The sequence below is a fragment of the Nilaparvata lugens genome, chromosome 1, assembly GCF_014356525.2.
Source record: "Nilaparvata lugens isolate BPH chromosome 1, ASM1435652v1, whole genome shotgun sequence".
NCBI classification, from domain to species: domain Eukaryota; kingdom Metazoa; phylum Arthropoda; class Insecta; order Hemiptera; family Delphacidae; genus Nilaparvata; species Nilaparvata lugens.
The window spans coordinates 13106011-13126084 of NC_052504.1; the positions used below are offsets into that span (position 1 = coordinate 13106011).

Below are 20074 nucleotides of genomic sequence, written 5' to 3' on the forward strand. Positions count from 1 at the left end.
CTGTTTGAATTTGGATCGATCGTTGAAAATTTTTATGTAGCTAATACTAGCTAATTTTGTTAGCAAGGAATGAGCTTAGCCTGAAAGAAATGTTTTGCACACTTAAGGAGGAAGCTACAGTTTTAGGCCTTGAAATAAATGTAGGTAAAACAAAGTACATGCGAATGTCAGCAGATGAAAGAAGAAGACTGATTAGAAACTTGAAAATAGAAGACGATTGTGAAGTTGAAGGCGTCAGCGAGTTTAAATACTTGGAAGTAACACTGACAGCTGATAATAAAACTAGTCATGAAATCTCCACCCGAATTATGATGGGCAATCGGGCATATTAAGCTAATCAGAAAATTTTCAAAAGCAGACTTATTTCTAGGCAAACCAAGGTAAAGATGTACAAAACATTGATAAGGCCGGTTGTGACCTACGGAGCTGAAACTTGGACCATTTTGAATAAAGATGAAAGAGCGTTGAGGTCTTTTGAGAGAAAGATGTACAGGAGGATATGGGGACCGGTCTGCGTTGAAGGAAACTGGAGAGCCAGATTTAACAATGAGATTGATGAAGCAATTGGCGAAATAAATATTATAAGGTGTATCAAAGCAAAAAGAATAGAATGGCTGGGTCACGTGGTAAGAATGAGTGATGAAAGAGTACCACAAAAGCTGCTTATGAAAGGATGATGGGCACCCGAAAAAGAGGAAGGCCAAGAAGAAGATGGATCAGCGATGTAGTAGAAGATGTCCGTGTGCTAGGTGTGGCAAACTGGCGGCAGGGAGCACAAGAGCGGGATGTATGGAGGCGGCATGTAGAGGAGGCCAAGGTCCACCCAGGACTGTAGAGCCAGATAAAGAAAAAAGAAGAATACTAGCTAATCTTAGAGTTTGGTCAATTTTGGGCCGGTAGTAAGAACACTAGTCGGATCTTTCATCATTCACGCTCTGTCCACAAGTTGGTCCAACAACCCCACTCCCGTTCCAAATCTATTTTGACTAGGTGGTTGACATTTAGATGTTGGATGTGTTGGGTCTCCAGTTTTGAAGTTCTCCCAACTTGTCCGGCTAGACACCCAACATCAACAACCCCATTTACAGCCCAACGTCGAATCCAACATTGAACGTTGGACCTCAAATTTGGCAAGAAATCGGATAGTGAATGACCGCTTTATATAGTGTAAAAACTACCAATTTTACTACTGTATCTGGTGAGCATTGGCCAGATCAAGCAGAACTTGTACCTATAGTGAACGCAGAAGTCACATCAATTAATTGTGATGCCTTGTGTGAGTGGCTGATTGATAAGATCAATTATTATCAATGATAAATTGATGGCTGACAGTCATTGATATCAATGACGTTTTTAATGAATATTCTTGTGATCTGTGACACTGTTATTGTGATCAAGTAAATTGTGGTCTTTTTGACTAATTTATTTGCATGGTAAAGATATATTTGACTGACGCGATCTACCCAGGAATGGCCCTTGATCGAGAAATTGGAATTTCATGATGATATACAAATAACAATATAAGCGATAATAATTTCCTAAAAGTCTAAAATCTCTTGATTTAGAGAAATTAGTATAATAAGCGCATCTGCAGAATAGAAGTTCCAAAATGCAAATTAACACATTGATCTCTAGAGACAAGATGACATTCAATATTAAATTATCCTTCGAATTTATACTATGAAAACCTCCTCAGAATATTTGAAAATTATTGATAGTTCAAGTACTTTTGACCTATCAATCAAGTTTCAAGTACTTTTTTATAAGAGTATAAAATACTATTACATTTCCTATTTTCATAATCGGTGTAGAGTACTCTTATATTTTGGCGCCACTCCATTTTACCAATGAGCGTTAGCGCTAGCTGCAGCGGCAAAGCTCAGAACTACTGACATTTCTCAGCTCAGGTGATTCACTGTGCTTCTGCTGGCTTTTTAGCTCCGCTTCAAAAATTGCCTTTTGCTTTTGCAATTTGCTGTTCATTTCTTTACGGAGGTCACGATAGCTGACTGTCCATTAGCTGAGTAGGTACGGTAGTGAATTTGTTCGTTAGGTGTGTACTGTTGGAATGAGTTGTTAGTGAGCTTATTTTAGATCCCGGCAGATAAAAATAGTTACCATACGCCGTTAAAATTTTATTTGGTTTAGTAATTTGTTGAACTTTTATTAGTTGACTATCTTCCAATATTAGTGTTCCAAGAACTTGTGCTGTTAATCACGTAGTGAAATAATTCAACAAATATTACCAAAATGTTGAATTTAAGAACAATTTCCAAGTGTGCTGTCACTCCAAAAATTGATTGGAACTCCTTACTAAAAGGATGTTCTCCAGCATTACTCCAAGTAGATGCTAAAAGGAATTACGCCCACGAAATCCCTGACAAACTCAAGGATGTGCCGACAGCAGAAAACCCAAGATTTTTTGACATGGTGGAATACTTCTTCCACAGAGCATGTCAAATTGCCGAAGATAAGCTTGTTGAGGACATGAAGGGAAAACTGTCCATGGAAGAGAAGAGAAAGAAAGTAAAAGGTATTTTGATGGGAATGCAGCAATGTGATCATATTATAGAAATTGCTTTTCCCGTAAAGCGCGACAGTGGCGAATACGAGATTATTACCGGCTACAGAGCCCAGCACAGCACGCATAGAACACCTTGCAAAGGAGGTAAGTTATGGTGATATAGTTTCAATATATTATTGAACTCAATTATTTACTAAGCCGGCTTAGTATCATTTCGCCAGTTCACAAATTTAATTTTATCAATAGACGTAATTATCTTTTCTATCAATAAAATTAACTTTCATATAAATGTAATTTATAAAATAGCTTACATAAAAGTCTAGAGAAAAATTAGTTTTGAATTGCTTCATTACAAATTCTAAGTATCTTGAGACTGAATACACTTATAATTATATTAAAGTGAAGTTCTATTCAACGATACAACTTTTGAAGCTTAGGAATGGTTGGTTGCGATATCGATGCCGGCAAACTAACCTTCACTTTAATCTTGTAGCAGCTAGATGCTTAATAAGTTGAAATCAAAATAGGATGAATATGGATGCTAATAACTTGAGTCTTGATGATCTTTAGCCTCAATTCCTTGTCTAATTACAAGTAGCCTAAGTTATATGAAATTGAATTACCGGTAACTTATGTGCTGTAAAATACAGCAATCACTCATCAAAGCAGGGCCACCTAAGCTAAATGGGGGCTCTTGGCACTTCAGTATATGCGCTATTTGCTTTGTTGAATGATAGACAAGGATAACAACACCAATTTTAATCAAATACTGCAATTATAACGTGGAACTCGCTCAGTAATTCAGTAATTAACTAACTAATATATACACTGTAGTATGGTAAGCAACTTGAGTACGATAATGTATGTCACTTATAAGTGATACCGTATGAACATTTTTGTAGTGTGAAAATTTGCGGCGAGGCTGGTCTAGTAGTCAGGAACGTTAACAAAATTTGGTCTGCTAGCATCGCCTGGGTCGTGGGTTCGAATCCCGCCGATGGTATGGACGTCTCATCATCTCATATTCACCCCACACACTGGCAAAAAGCTTATGTGGGCATTATCCGCAAAAAATGTCTCAACTAATTTATATTATAGCCCTGATCAACCAAAATATCATCCTGGAAACTTGAAATTTTAACACAAAAACATTTCTAGAAAATTTACAAATGGTACCTCGGGGAGAGTTGGTCAGACAGATTGAGTACCGGTATCAGTGCAGTTCCATTCAATATTCAATTATATATACTATTTCGGGTACAATTATCTCTGGAACATGAATTTCTTCTAATTGCCGCTTCACATATAAGATACAAACCAATAGTTGAAGGTGAGAACACTTCTTTAGCTCTTGAGCAGAAAAAACGTTACTAAAATGCATTAAAGGAGAAGATTATGCTCAAATAACTGATCCAATTCGAACTAATCGTCTTCTGAAATGGTATAACTGCCTTCAACTGGTCTTGTCATTTCTGTAATTATTGTTTTGGAGTTACGGCAGTTATGTTTGTCTAAAAACTTGTTTTCCTTCAAACCTGAATTGAGAAACTTGTTTGAAAATGTTTTTTTTTCAATTTATGTGTATGATTGTTTTTACTAAAACCCAGAGCTCAACTAACTTTTAAAAGAGAGTTTTACTTTGTGTAAACCAAAAACATCTTGTAGGTTTTCTCTTCAGAAGCTATAAAAATATTTATATACTTTTAAAAATCTATCATTTATTTTTATTTTAGTAAATTCAATCAATTCAAATTTCAATTCGTAGGTGCAATTTGCCAATTCATCGTCCTATCATAAACATTTAAAAACATTAAAAAGTTTAGATTAGTTTTTTAAGTTGATAAAGCTATTTTTCCCAATTTCAGTTATCAGGAAACCTATCATCAGATTTGACATTTGAATGTCATGCTTCCATCTTGTCTACTTCACTATTCATGTATTATAGCGTACCTATTGCCTCTCCAACAGTAAGTCCGTATCACTCATCCCATGCTCGACAAAAAACCTTCTGTAAGCTACCCTTCTACTACTAGCATTTTGAGAAAATTGGAAAGATCATGAGAGTACATCGACCCAAGTCAAGTCCTACAAACAGCCTAAAAATAATGTGCAGAGCATGCAAGAACAAGAGTAACTCATTTATTCAGTCGAGATAAAAGATACAGCAGCATCCAATTCTATCCGTATTCTGGCAGAATTTCAAGGACGACCTGGTAGCGACAGACGCTCCGACTGGTTGTGCTTTAAAACCTCCAATTCTCATTCACACTAATAATTCTCTCAATTTCAAATACCAGCTATTTGCCCCTATTATTGAAATCGTTGTTTTCCTTGTACTGTAGTGACTTGTCTTACGGAGAGAATTGAATGAAGAATGAATTTACAAGTTAGTCAATATTTTTTTATTTCTTGTAAATATCTTGAAAACTGGGTGCAAGAATTACGCGAAATGGGAAACAAAATTATAATTTGTTGTTAATAAATAATTAACTATTCAATTTGAACAGGATGATCAATTTAGAGAAAGTTTTAACTTACTTTTTCCTATTTTGGATGTCCTATATTCTAAGTAGACTTCATTTTCATTCTATCAGACTATTCTTCATTAGTTGATTCATTATTGATTGTTTAGTGGAAACTCAAGAGGGGAAAATTATTTTTTATTTTCTCAATAAGCAGGCCTATTTCCAAGCTAGTGTAAACTGTATTGGTTTAGTGTAAACTGGACTGTACTGGAGTCACTTCCTATTATCATGTACTCTGGGTCAGTCGGACGGCTAGTCAGTTTCTAAGTTCATAAAGAATTGAAAACTAATAAATTCAAGAGCTCAATTGTAAATTAAATCCAACAGATTCCCGCTAAGAAGTATAAGTTGTAAATTATTATTGTCGCATAGGCTTATTTGTCGCATAGGCTTAATTGATTTTGTCATGTGATTAAATCTAAATAGTAGTAATTCAAACTGTCATTAAATTATCTTGGGTATTTTACGCACTTGAAATGGCACATTCATTTAATGCAGACTAGCATGAGACAAACATCCAAACTTGTATCAGAGTACTTGAGAGAAATTTTCAAATAGATCTTTCATAAAAAATGCGTGATTTGTCGTTTTTTCAGCAGTAGAAATCTATGTCACCTCTTGACACCACCATGTGTTCATTTTGGAAAGCATTAATCAGTTTTCACGCGCCCGCGCCTTTTGAAATTTAGTGAACCCTATTATAACTCATTGCTTTTCTTAAAATAACAATAACTGCACCTTTATTATTAGAGTTATCAATGTTCCTCGATTATCATCCATTACATAAAATTGGTTCAATAATATCTGTGTATGGGTATTATTTCTTCAACTGATAATCGAGAGATTTATACGAATTTTATTATTGGCGCTGTGACAAATTAGTTGGTAATGACACTTTTTATCATGCATTGCCTAGATAAAAATATAATGCATTGCTATCACTCTAATTTTATTATGAACTTTTGACCATCCACTAATTTAGTCACCACTAATTCAAAAGATATCTCGTTAGTGTCCAAAGAGTTGACAAATTGCCTCATTTGGAAATCTTATTAGAATGCTAGTCACAAACTCCTCTCGATAATGAAAGATTCTTTGATTTTTTTTTCAGAAATTGTCCTGAATTCCTTTTTAAAAAAGGAAGATTTTTAATTTTCTCTTTCAAATGGACTGAAGGACAAGTATTTGAATATACTATTGTTTAGTATAACCACAACAAGAAAGAATCTCCGATTTTTTCCAGAATATTTGGCACAAACTCCTCTCAAAAATGGAAGATTTTATAATTTTTCTCTTTCAAATGGTCTGAAGGACAAGTATTTGAATATACTGTTTGGGTACAACCACAACGTTATTCTCTGTTGACATTCAAACTGTGACTGATTGCTCAGAACGTTCTAGCATTCATCTGTCAAATCGAACTACAATAACTACTATTTGCTGAGACTATTATAGCAGTAACACTCTATGTGGGTCACCAATTCTATTTGTTCAGTCCATTGAAACTTTCGTCCTATTATAATTCTAACTGTCATGCATTATTCATTGAATGTTTCAATCATGTTGAAGAAAAAATATTAGCTCGGCTCGGTGAGCAACAACAAATTAGTGATCTGATCCATAAAGGAGATTTATAAAATCGAATGTATTGTTCAATTTATCAATCTAGGACTGAAAATATAGAGTGCCCACGAGAAAAATTTAGCCTACATATATTTTCAAGATACTATGTATTCAACTAGAGTAAAATAGTTGTAAGTATATGCCATGTACTTTTCTTAGAGAAAATTATGTCAGGAAGGTGACGTCCTTCACTGAGGACATTTTCTATTCTGTTGAGGAAGCTCTTCCATACTTGTTCCAGTGTATGTCCTAGGTGTTCTACGCCACCTAAGTGAATATCACCGCTTTCAAGTCATCTAAACTTATTTTTATTTGTGGGGACATTTGAAAGAGCAAGTTTATCGACATGAACCCCCAAGATGACTTGAAAGCGGCGATACGTACTGAGGTGGTGTTGATCACTGAGGGTACACTGGAACGATTGTGGAAGAGCTTGCTGGACAGAATAGAAAATTGCCTCAGGGAAGAAGGACGTCACCTTCCTGAAAAAATTCATTCACGTAAAGTAAATGGTATATACTCACAACTATTTTACTCAAGTTTAATAAATAGAATCTTGAAAAATTGATATATTTTTTTTTATTTTGAAAATGTAAATGCTTCTCGTGGTCAGCCTGTATATCATAGCTTAGTGATGTCGAATTGGGTCCTAGGACGGTTGACGCCATTAAAACCCCACTGTTCTATTTCGCCTATGATCGGTTTGGGCTTGGGGGAACTGTTCTATTCACCTGTTCAGTTCGAAGGGTATCCCTAAATCTCTACAATATTATGATCCACATGGAACTCTTATCTCAAATACAACCAAAAACATATTAGTTTATAGTGTGTAAGGCATGTTTGCTATAAGCACAATAGTAAGGGGATTCCGAAATATATTTATAATAATAATAATAATAATAATAATAATAAACTTTATTGCCAAAAACAATGCATACAAAATAATACTCAATCATCTAGAGCATAAACTAATAATAATAATAATGATAAATAATACAATTATGAATATTATATACATCTAATTCTCTTGACAATAAATACTCTCACGCAAGGGAAGATTCCCTGTACGCATGGAGGAGTTTCTGCAGACCGTGAAACTCTCTTATTTCAAAATAGAGAGAGTTGCATTACATCCTTTCGCTAGATAAGCAAATCTTTCCATTTCACTCATTAAAATAAGTATTATTAAGTATGATAAGTGTATATCATTGAAACATAATCATAATAGAATACTCGTGTTCTATTCATATAACTCGAATGTGATGAATTCAATACATGGAATTTCCAGCTCTACAAGCCCCTGTCAATCGGACATCATCCAATCCTTTTCTAATTTATCATAAACCAATCTCATTTGCCCGACTAATCAAGGCTGCAATAGAAAACTCATGCTTAGAGGGTTGACAATATCTGTCAAGTAATTTTTTGACAATGGGTGCAGTTCTATTCATGAATATTAATTGAAACATGTTGACACTCAATAAATTGTTACACATCGTTCCAAATTTTGTCAACGTTCCAAATTTCACTAATCGTCATTACAGTATTTGAGAGATTCATATCATTGATTATTGAGAATTTATATTCGTTGCTGGCAAAATCTAAACTGAAGATTTATCTTTAAAAGCGAATTACTTCCCACCAAATGATCATTGAGTTTAATTTTCTATTCAGTGTTTACTTCAACTGTAGTAACTTATAACAGTGGAAGCTAGATAAAAATTTATTTTCATACAATATAATTCCTATTTAATATACAGAGTGTTTCAGAAGTAGTGTCGAACATTTTAGGGTATGCATGAACACTTTTCACCATTTAGACATCAATATTAAATTTTTAATTTTTATTTAAATTTTTCATTTAGATGAAGATTTGAAACTCGGCATCGTAAATTTTTCATTTTATTTTTTAAAGTTGAGTTTTTATAGCATAAATATCCATGCCAAATTTCAGATCAATAAAAAATTTTGTTCTTGAGATAAAAATTCCCAAGTGAAAAAAAACAAAATGGCAGCTATAAGGATAATCACTGAGTTTTGGACATTTCAAATATGACATTATTTGTAGTCTCCTATTATCCAGGAACAATACCCTAAAATGTTCGACACTACTTCTGAAGCACTCTGTATAAACCATCAGCCAGTAGTCTAGGGAAAATAGTCTGGCTATTTGAGAGGAAGCAATGTTTCATTCCAAACATTATTATCTTAGTAATAATTCTAATTGACTTGATTGTGAGTTGTGCCAAAATCTTATCCTTGTTGGAAACTTTGGACTGGGAGTTTTTCAATAGAATATGTACAATCAAAATTTCAAGTTTTTTTTTTCTAAAGCTCTCATTAATTGTTAATTCTAATTTTCATTAGTAATCAAGATTAATTTAAGAAGCATATTCATATAGAAGTAATTACTTAGTACTATCCTTTCAAAACTTTTATAAACACTCGTATAAAAAACAACTAGTTTTGGCTTCCAAGCCATTTTCAAGATTAATTTATTTTAGACATTTATCGTAATAGAATTATCTATCGATTCTCTCAAAGAGGTTTTTCATCAATTCATAACATTTAACTTAATTTGTTAGCCACTTAACGGCTTCATCAGAACATTTTCAAGTAAATTGTAAATCCTTTCTTATCTCTTAAGGCTCATAACTTTAATTAGTGTGACAGAAATTTGAGATAAGAGGTTTAAAGTAGCATACTTAGTAAGCTTCAAAATGTTTCAATTATGAACAGAAAGGTACTTGAATCATATTTTCCATTCACAAATTTGTTTTGAAATGTGAGACGTTCTTCCTGCTATGATTTTACACATGTACTGTACAACGTACTTACAGTAATTACGGCCCTTTAGGCCCTATGTTAGACTAATTTTCAGAATAGTATTGTAAACAGAAGCCTATAATTTAAATGTCTTAGATAATATGTTGGAAGTGCTATTTCCAAATTAGGTTGACAGTATAATCAAATTTTAAATTTAAATACAGAATGAAATATGTATTCCTTTCAAAATTTCAACTGTATTATTCGTTCACATAGGCAGTAAACGCTCAAAATTGTGATAAATAATTGGATGATCTGTCTTATGTGAATCTTCCATCAGAGATCGGAGGAGTCCCATGTTAAATTTATGTACTCCATTTTTTACGATTTTTCCTTTCATTTAGGGTAACTTACTTGATTTTCATGTAGTTGGAGAGGGAATCAACTTCTTTGTTGTTCTTGAGTCTGATTATAATCCCTTTCAATATTGTTCTATCACTTGCTTACCATAAGGTAACATTTTCTATTTTTTGAATTATTAAGATCCAGAAAAATGTAATTTCTTCATATCTCTAGTCACTTTTGAGTTGAGATCCATTCTCAAAATTCATGATTATAAATTTCACAACATAAATGGCAGGAGAATAAATTACCTTTGTTGTAGTTTAGACACTGTGTTACATTTGTATAAAATATTAGTAAATTTGAATAAAATACAATAATGCAAAATCAGGAGCATACTGCTTTTTCATCCGTTTACTGTTTCTCCAAATCTCTTGCAATTCATGAGAATGTTAATGACAATTTTTCCTCTTTTCAATTTCCCTAGTTGTTGGTTTTCCTCGTAAAAAACTGGAGATACGAAAAACAATGCATTAACATGACAGCCAATCACATACAATCACATTATTGAGTTCTCATTCTCAAGGACAGCATGGTTTTTAAATCAAAACTGATTTACCCGTATCAATTGGTCAATAATTCATTTTGGTATATGTTTTTGAACATTGTTATTCCGTTCTGAAGTAAGGATTACATTTGAAAAAAAATTAAATTTTTCATTAAAAAAAAATAATAATAATAAGTAATAATATCATTACAACTCTATTATCAAACGTTATGGCTTCTATGAAATTTCCACTTAATTCCTAATTTTATCTAAGAATCCAGTGATAATGATATTATTTGCATCACCCATCTCTCGGAAATATTTCATATTTGAGTATCGAAATTCTCTTCAATTCTCATGTAGGCCTACTCGATGCTTGTTATACAAATAAATCTCGCTTTAGAAGTAGATGACGATCTGATGTCCCGTGAAAGTGTATGTGAATATTATAATCACAGGAGACAGATCTTCTGTGGAAGAACTTGAAAATTTTCATTGCTTGAATTGTACTCTAGAAAACTCAGAGTAGGTGTCGAATAATTTGCTCTTAATAATTTTTAAAAATAAATTTTAAGGTTAGTGGAAACGATAGGAAGCCATAGTTGTCACTACTCATTTTCCACCGCCTCCTGTAGTAGATCAATTCATCTCGGTACTGTATATATCTGATCCAATATCAAATATTGATTGTTGTTCAATAACTTTCAGTTGAGTTATTTTTGGTAATTTTTAGTAAATTCAATAGCTTTCTCAAAAATTGATATTTTCGGAAATTTTTTGTCTTATTCAATCAAAAATACCATGAATCTATCCTCTGAATCTCATTGATTTATCTCTTAGGTATCTAATTTGAAATGTTCTGTCCCAAAAATTCAAACTTTATGCGCTCATATCTCTCTAAAAGTAATAATCGGGGAAAAATATTTTCTTGTGTAAATTTCTTCATTTTTTGATAGCTTTGATGATATACAAATCAAAAAACTTGAAAAAAAAACACCAGTAGAAAGTTTATTTTTAGACTTTGCAGAGCCTTAAGCTCAACCTCCAACCTGGTTTTTGTAAAAATGAAATATTACCTATAGAAAATACAACATATTGTGCTTTTACTTCATCACTATTTTCATCAATTGAATTCCCAATTTACTCAATAAGATCAATAAATTTTACTTTTTAGACTTGTGCGGTTAGATCGAACGATAAGGGTTTGCGACAAAACGAGACCAGTTCCTGATTACTTTCTCAGATTGATCACTGTGAACAGAATGAAGCTATTTCAATTAGTGTTCCATTAGGGCGTTGATTAACGTGAAGCAGTTGAGTGGTGAGTGAGGTCTGAGCTGCACGCTGTTTCGGTTGCGAGCCGAGACCGAATCGATATCTAAACACGTGCCCCCTAATTCCAACCCTGTTTCGAGTTTAGTGTGGATGGGTGACCTACTTGAAGGACGCGTACACTGTGCGTACCGGCCTCTCATACTTATTAATAGGTTGTAAAAGGAAGAAAAAACGTGCCCAAATGCACGCCTCAGTTTGAGTTCTATATTTCTTTAATTTACTCACCTATGACACTTCTCTTGACATATGCATTCGATAATCACCACTCTTCAATGAATTTTAAATCTAGAACTATAAATTTGGCACCATAAGATACAATCTAACAGAATGCTGGGTAGTTAGTTTCTATATTTTATGGCCAAATAGTTTTATCTTATTTTGTTACTAACACCTCTTTTTAATAATCATCACACTTCACTACTTTCAATCTAGGGCTCAAACTTTTGGCACCATAAGATACGCTTCATCAGACTGCTGGGTAGTATCTATTCTTTACTGCCAAATAGTTTTATCTTCTTTTGTTACTGACACCCATCTATGCAATCTATAATAATTATAACTCTTCAATTAATTTTAATCAACAACTTATACCTCTGGCACCATGAGAGTTACACTATCAAATGTTGTGGTGGGTAGTTTCTATACTCTATGACCAAATAGGTTTATCTTCTTTTGTCACTGACACCTCTCTATAATAATCGTAACTCTTTAATTACTTTCCATCTAGAACGTATACTTCTGGCACCATAAGAGACACTTATGGTGTCTAGCTTAGTTAGCTTCTATACCTTATGATCAAATAGTTTTATCATAGAGAAACAATAGCGTAAGTAGATATCCCATGGTATAGGGCGTTTATGTCGCAACTTTTACTGTTATCTCAAGCCGATTACTGTCGATTATTGTCAATTTTTACTGTTTTGTTGGGGTGATAGTGTATGAATGGCACAATTTGAGAGACTATCAGCGTCACACAGCTGCATAGGAAAGAACTACGTGAACTATCGGCTTGGGATAACAGTAAAAGTTGCGACATAAACGCCCTATACCATGGGATATCTACTTATGCTATCGTTTCTCTATGGTTTTATCTACATTTGTTACTGACATCTTCCTATCCAATCAATAATCATCACTCTTCAATTAATTTTAGTCAACAAGTTATACCTCTGGCACCATAAAAGATACACTATCAAATGCTGTGGTGGGTAGCTTCTATACTTTATGGCCAAATAGTTTTATATTCTTCTGTTACTGACACCTCTCTATGCATTCAATAATCAACACTCTTCAATTAATTTCCATCTAGAACTGATATTTTGGCACCATATATGATACACTCCAACAGACTGCTGGGTAGTTTCTATTCTTTACGGCCAAATAGCATACATAGCACGTGCGACGTACTACAATAAGGCAGGCATACGTCATCGACAATCCTGAAACATGTGATTCAAGTCTGGCATTGACTCAAGAACTTAGTGAATGCTTCAACTCTCTCTCCCATTACTATTAGAGTAGGCGAGGCTATTATTTTCGTGATTGATTTCACTTTAGTTTTAAATTAGCTTTAAGTTTTAAATTGAGGATTTTGGTTTCTTCGTGGGGGATATCATGAAGTATCGTTCTGACTCTTTCATTCTATGAATACTGTGCTGAGATGGATAGTTTCATTGAATTACATGTTATATAGCAATTAAATAGTTGGCCTTAACATTCATATACGTTTTTTGTTTCGAGATACATTCGGATCATAATATTGATGATTGTACTTTTGAGTTTAGTGTGTAGAGGATGAGGCCAGTCAAAGTTGAGTTGAAAGTCATTTAATTATAGATTATCATGAAATGATTTATTTACCTATGAAGTCATTCTGTACAACATGTGTACTGTAGCATAAAAAATAATAAATTACCTGTAGACACTGCTGGATTTTTTCAACTTAATATATATTGTATTGCATACTATACTGTATTATGTTGTTTGAGAGCTTTTAGACAATCTTACTTCACCAAGATAATTCTTGCAATGATCAGCCTATACTCATTTAGTATTATCAAATAGGTGAATAATAAACTTAGTTTTTCAACTTCTGGGACTCTAATCGAGCAGTAATAGCATTATTTTATTATCAATAGAATGCCAATATTGTTAGATCAAATTTAAGCTCGGGACGTATACAATTATTTGAACAATCTGATTAAATCAATATTTTTGTTTGTTAAACTTCGAATTTTCTGTATATTTCACTCACCATCAAATTTTATCATTCGGGCGTGGAAAGGAAAGACAATGAACTGATAATACTCACAACGATTTCTATCTCTCTTCTACAAAAGTAACTTCCCCAGTTCTATTGGCATCGTCAATTTTGTCAGTTCTATTGACAGCCATCATCGGATGGCTGTCACATCCCAATTGACACAATTTCAATTTCATTCTGGTTGGTTTCTCAATCCATTTCCCCAACCAAATTCATTTCATTCACTCTCATTTTCAAAATGAATTTTAGAGTTCACGGCTCGACTAACGCGAGAAGAACTTAATTGTCTACTTTTGATGAGAAATTTTCAGTAATTTTAATATTAACATAGTAGATTAAATAATAAATGTATTACATACTACTACATTCGATGATCTCAATCACCATGATTCAATAACAATTATCTAGAATCAAATCATACTTTCAGGCACAAACTCCATTGCAATAAAATTAGCCTAAATAAAATTATCAGTGATTAGTAGATTTTTTTGGATCGTGAGCCTCAACTTTTTCAATGAAAATAGTGTATTGATAGTTGATCATACTCATGGCAACTTGGTGTTCTACTTGCCTCCTTATTTTGTCTCGATAAAAACTTGTTCATAGATCTAATCTTTATGGGACTGATTTCGATAAATATTCGACTAAGTTGGAAATTTAATGTACTTGAAAACAATTTTTGATGAGTTATGATATGCTAAGTACTTTTCCTCTAGAAACACTCACTTGAAATCACATGATTTATCAGTTTTGTGATAAGGTTATTGTAGCAATTCAATCGGCCTCCTACTGGATTAATGTCTCTTATCAGTTTGAGTGCTTACATTGTAGGTCACCTGCTACATTTTATGGCTCGTTATGTTCAGTTCACTTGAAATTAATCTAAGGTTCCAATAAAAAATGACATTCTTAATATGAAGTACACTACATTATTCCAAAATAAGGTTCAAGGATATTTTTCAATCTAGTATTCCATCCTCATCTGTTCGATGAAATCAGCTTTCAATTTTTTGACAAAAATAGTTCTTATATAGAGCGGCTGATGGAAAATCTTAATAGATTTAAAAATTATGATTCAAAGTATCGGTTTTGTAGGAATAGTTTTTCTCGTTATGTAATTCAATGTTGGTTTTAATGAAAATCTGTGTATTATCTTGTATAATTATCTATATCTATTATCTATATAATATGGGTATTATCTTGGAAATAGAAACTTGATTCAACTATGAATTTAGAAGAATATTGTTGATTGCACCTTGGCGTGACGAAATTAATGTACTGCAGTCTGCAGAATGGAAGTGGAGTGAATACAAATTGAGTGCAGTCTGTAGAAAGTCCTTGAAACCTCCCAATAATTATAAACACATCATCAAGTAGGTAAATATGGCAAGAGAAGGTCAGATAATGTTGGAGAGTTTAGGTGATGTGAAATGTTCATAAAATTTCAAATCATCCAATATTAATTCTACATTACACAATGAAGTAGGTACTTTATTCTTACAACTACCCAACTAATGAGTATATTTTCATCAACTTATTATCAGGATATTGCAATTTATGACCTTGGGTAGTAGAAAATCATGGTAGTTGCTAGGATTTTTTAATGAAATATCATGAAATTTATTCTAGCTTAGTGTTTTTTTTCTGATTCATTGAAACAAGAAGTGTACATAAACAGTTACTCCTGAGTTCAGATTATATACAATAATTCTAGGAAAAAAAATACCACTTAATAATTAAGACAAAGCTATTATCCAATTGTGCTGATATTGCAATTTATGACCTTGGGTAGTGAAAAATCATGGTAGTTGCTAGGATTTTTTTATGAAATATCATGAAATTTATTCTAACTTAGAGTGTATTTTCTGATTCATTGAAACAGGAAGTGTACATAAACAGTTACTCCTGAGTTCAGATTATATACAATAATTCTAGGAAAAGAAAGACCACTATTAATAATTATGACAAAGCTATTATGCATTTGAAAATTGTAATTAATTCATGTAGCCTACATGATATAATGTCAAGTTTTTTGTAATTATTATCAAAAAATGTTAATATAATAATTATTATTTCAAATATCTAATGAAAGCTATATAAATGGAACCAAGGACTCCTGTTTATGTATATTTCATTGCAAATTTGAATCGATTATTATTATATTATTATCTATATGTATAAAAGCGAAATGGCACTCACTCACTCGCAGAACTAAAAGTAAAAATCTACCGGACCAAAAAATGTTCGAATTTGGTAGGTATGTTCAGTTGGCCCTTTAGAGGCGCACTAAGAACGGATTTGAAAAAAATTCCAAAGATACGCCCCAAAATCTGCGTTTTTCCAGCATTTTTAGCGTTTTCTCAGCTTTATCGAGAACATATGAACAGAAAATGTTCAAATTCAGTACAGAAGCTCAGCTAGGGTGTAATGATGCTGTGTTAGAAGGAATTTGCAATAACGTCAAAGATACGCCCATAACTAGTGTTTTTCCAGCGTTTTTTTGTTTTGCTTTCGATTTATCGAGAACAAATGAACAGAAATTGTTCAAATTTAGTACAGAAGCTAAGCTAGGGTGTAATAATGTTATGCTAGAAGGAATTTGGAATAACGCCAAAGATACGCCCAAAATCTGTGTTTTTCCAGCGTTTTTTGCGCTTTCTCAGCTTTATCGAGAACAAATTAATAGAAAATGTTCAAATTTACTACAGAAGCTCAGCTGGGGTGTAATAATGTTATTATCACTGGCTATTCGGATATTACGAGCGAAGCGAGACATATAAAAATGTTTGAGGCTCATAACAAAATGCTTTAAAAAATGTAATAGAAATTCTGGACTGTTTCTTGTTTTTCACTGTATTGAATCAATTTCATGAATAAATAAATAATACATAAAAAAGCTTTATCTTAGGAAGTATGTTACATTGGATAAGACATTATGTTAGAATTTTGTTCTCTCTGTGTCACGATATCATCAAGGTCATCATTAAATATTTGTGCTTTAATATTTTTAATCAAGTTTATAATTATGATTTTTTTGTTCTTGAATACCGCCGCACAGGAAACATTACTGGGTTTCTGAACTTTTCTCGTCTGTTTGTTTGTCAAGTTATTAAAGAATGACTAAGGCCATTTTCAACATAATACCGAGAACCAGATCACCTGATGATTATTCAAGTGCACCAATTATATAGTTTGTTGAGTGAATTTCAATCAAATGGAATGCGAGTCCAAAATCGGCATTGCAATAACTGTTGAAATAACTAATTAATAAAGTAAGACAGTCGTGAGGCCCCCATTGATGGTTTGGATTATAAATTCAGGCGAGGTGAAACCTTCCCACAATGGACTCCCCACTAACAAAAACCATACGAATTTACTTTCTGTCAACTAACATTTTTTATGATTCCATTTTTTTCTGCCTGTTTGTCAAATGTTCTCCTTGCTGGGTAGCAGCCATAGGGAAATAATTGAAAGGAGAAATATTTCAATAAACTTGATAATGGTAAATTTAAGTTGTTAGTTTTATGTTTCAAGTTTTATTTCTGATCTTACTCGTGATAGACTTGATATCTAGGCTATATGCTTCTCTTATTAGAATTTCTTTATTATTTTTGTTCAAATGGCAATAAATTGATTCGATCTGATTTGATTAAAGAGCTAAATGGTCATTTTTCAACATATTGTCTCCCCACTAACAAAAAGCTCTACGAATTTACTCTTGATTAACAAACTAATCCCCTTTTATTATTGTCTGCGATAGGTATTCGTTTCTCGGACGACGTGTCACGTGACGAGGTGAAGGCGTTGTCGGCCCTGATGACATTCAAGTGCGCATGCGTGGACGTGCCGTTCGGCGGAGCCAAGGCTGGCATCAAGATCAACCCCAAGAACTACAGCGAAAACGAACTCGAGAAGATCACCAGGAGGTTCACGCTCGAGTTGGCCAAGAAGGGATTCATCGGTAATATTTCCTATACATTTATTCATTCACTTATTAATTTATTTATTCATTCCTTCATTCATTGTTTCCTGATAATAATTAATAAGTTCCATACTTGCGCATTGGTATTAAGGGATGATGACGACAGCGTGAATTAGAGGGGTCTTATAAAAATAATAATCATCATCATCATACTTTCTAAAATCATTCTTTATTGTCATGAGTATTTTGCTAAATACATGGACATCGTCAGGTACATACAAATATATCACAAAACAATACTATTGTAGTATAATAGTCATACTACAGTTATTGGATGAAGCTTGAAGAAACAACTATTATAAATGGAAATTATAATGAAAAATACTACATCAACTTCCACCTATATTCAGATTCATGTTATAAAGCCAGTGGGAATGATAGGACGGCAGCGTTGCCTAGTTTCATATTTCTATCATCTTCTATAGTAGACAGCATGATTCAAACAATAGGAGCGGAAGACTCTCTCTTCGATTTATGTCATCCCGGTATATCTGATTTAATATTAATAGTTTATGATGATTAATTATATAAATTCCTTTCAAAATACCTTTTCCTTGATTCAATCATAATTTCTAATAATTGATATTAAATAGACTAGGTATTTTCGTAATAGTCTACAGACTATTTGGGAAAGGTGCAGTGCTAGAAAAAGATACAGCTATCTGCTTTATCTAATGTCAGACAAGGATAGCAGACCAATGCTAATCAGGTGCTGACTTTATAAAGTGTATATTTTTTTAGAGAAAATAAAGTCTGAAAATGCATAAATGATAGAAATTACGTTCAAAATAGGCGTTGATAATCCCCATCTCATGTTGAAATATTTGCTACTGCAACAATCTGAAGAGAACCTTCTTGATTTAGAATTTTAGATTATTCTATAGTTTATAGAGCACTGAAAATGGTCTTCGTCATAAATATTTATATCTTGGAAAATGAAAAATATGTTTCACTGATGCATTGTCATGGTTGTTAAGAGTACATCTATGATGTGATTCCAAATTTGTATACATTACCATTCATTGACAATATTCTCTAAGTTTTTGGCTAATATCCTTGCCATCGTATTTTTCAACCGATTTAGTTAAAAAGTGTTTTTTTGAAGTGTGTGGCTCTTGAATATTGTCTGGACAAACTTCATATAGCTGTCAGTAGTTGGTAGTATTAACACCAAAATGCATTTGTACTGAATGTTATTAGCATGACCTATTCCACCCTCTAGGTTTCCTAATAATTGCGAAGTATTGCTACAACGCGGACTAGCTACAGTCGGATATGGGTCGGGGTCAGTAGCCGTACTGACAGGTGGAGTTACCGGACCTACACTTCTCCCTCTATCCTGATTCTTTACCCTCTGCTTCTTTCGCGAGATTTTTACTTTCAGGGGAAGAGTGTTTGCCCGTGCCGTTGCTGGCCGATTCGGCCCTCGGCCTTTGAAATACAGGGTGGGTGTTAAGGGAGATTAAGATAACCCTATACAAGGAGACGGATCTGACTATCAGACCCCTACCAATAATTCTATTTGTAAAGGTAGTACGCAATCTGAACCAACTGCGAATTGACGGCGAGCAAGCTGTACCTGCAAGCCCGGGATGTGGTTTTTCTATGGGATTTAAGGTGAGAGCTATGGGGTAAAGGTATGACGGAACTATGGAGTTATTAGTAGTATTTAAGATGTAGTTAAATAGGGCACGGTATAGGGTGTAAGCTATAGAGAATAGGGTGCAGGGTATGAGGTATACGGTATAGGGTATAGGGAACAGAGAATCAATAATAAGATTATGAGGTATGAGGTATTTTCCACAGGGAAAACCAGCAAATAATATTTGCTATTAAAGAAGACAGGTTTCTAAGAATTTTAGAAAGGATTCGCGGGTCTGAAAACCCGCGACTAGGACGATCTCAAATCTGGAACTGAGATCAGGAAGGATTTTAATACAGGAAGAATTAAGAGAAAGAAAGAGAAAGGATGCCGCAGTCTAGAAACTTCGGCGAGGAAGTCCTCAAGCTGTACCTGAGAGCTAGAAGGATTTTAGAATAGGGAAAGTGAAGAGAAAGAAAGAGAATGGACGTCGCAGTCTAGAAACTTCGACAAGGACGAACTCAAGCTGCACCTGAGCTCTCTAGGAAAAGGATTGGACTTTTCCTACTTGGAATTACAGCAAGT

General features: G+C 33.5%; 1 protein-coding gene across 2 annotated transcripts in view; it reads left to right on the forward strand.

Moving 5' to 3' along the window:
• The first annotated feature begins 1872 nt into the window (after window positions 1-1872).
• LOC111064051 (glutamate dehydrogenase, mitochondrial) overlaps window positions 1873-20074 on the forward strand; it is a 35642-nt gene continuing 17440 nt past the window's right edge. The window contains exons 1-2 of one of the 2 annotated variants that reach the window (XM_039430671.1): window positions 1873-2668; window positions 17686-17886. In XM_039430671.1, the coding sequence (XP_039286605.1) occupies window positions 2251-2668; window positions 17686-17886 (619 nt within the window). In that variant the 5' untranslated portion in view covers window positions 1873-2250. The remainder of the gene's footprint in view (window positions 2669-17685; window positions 17887-20074) is intronic. The other variant, XM_039430663.1, reaches the window with a different exon arrangement.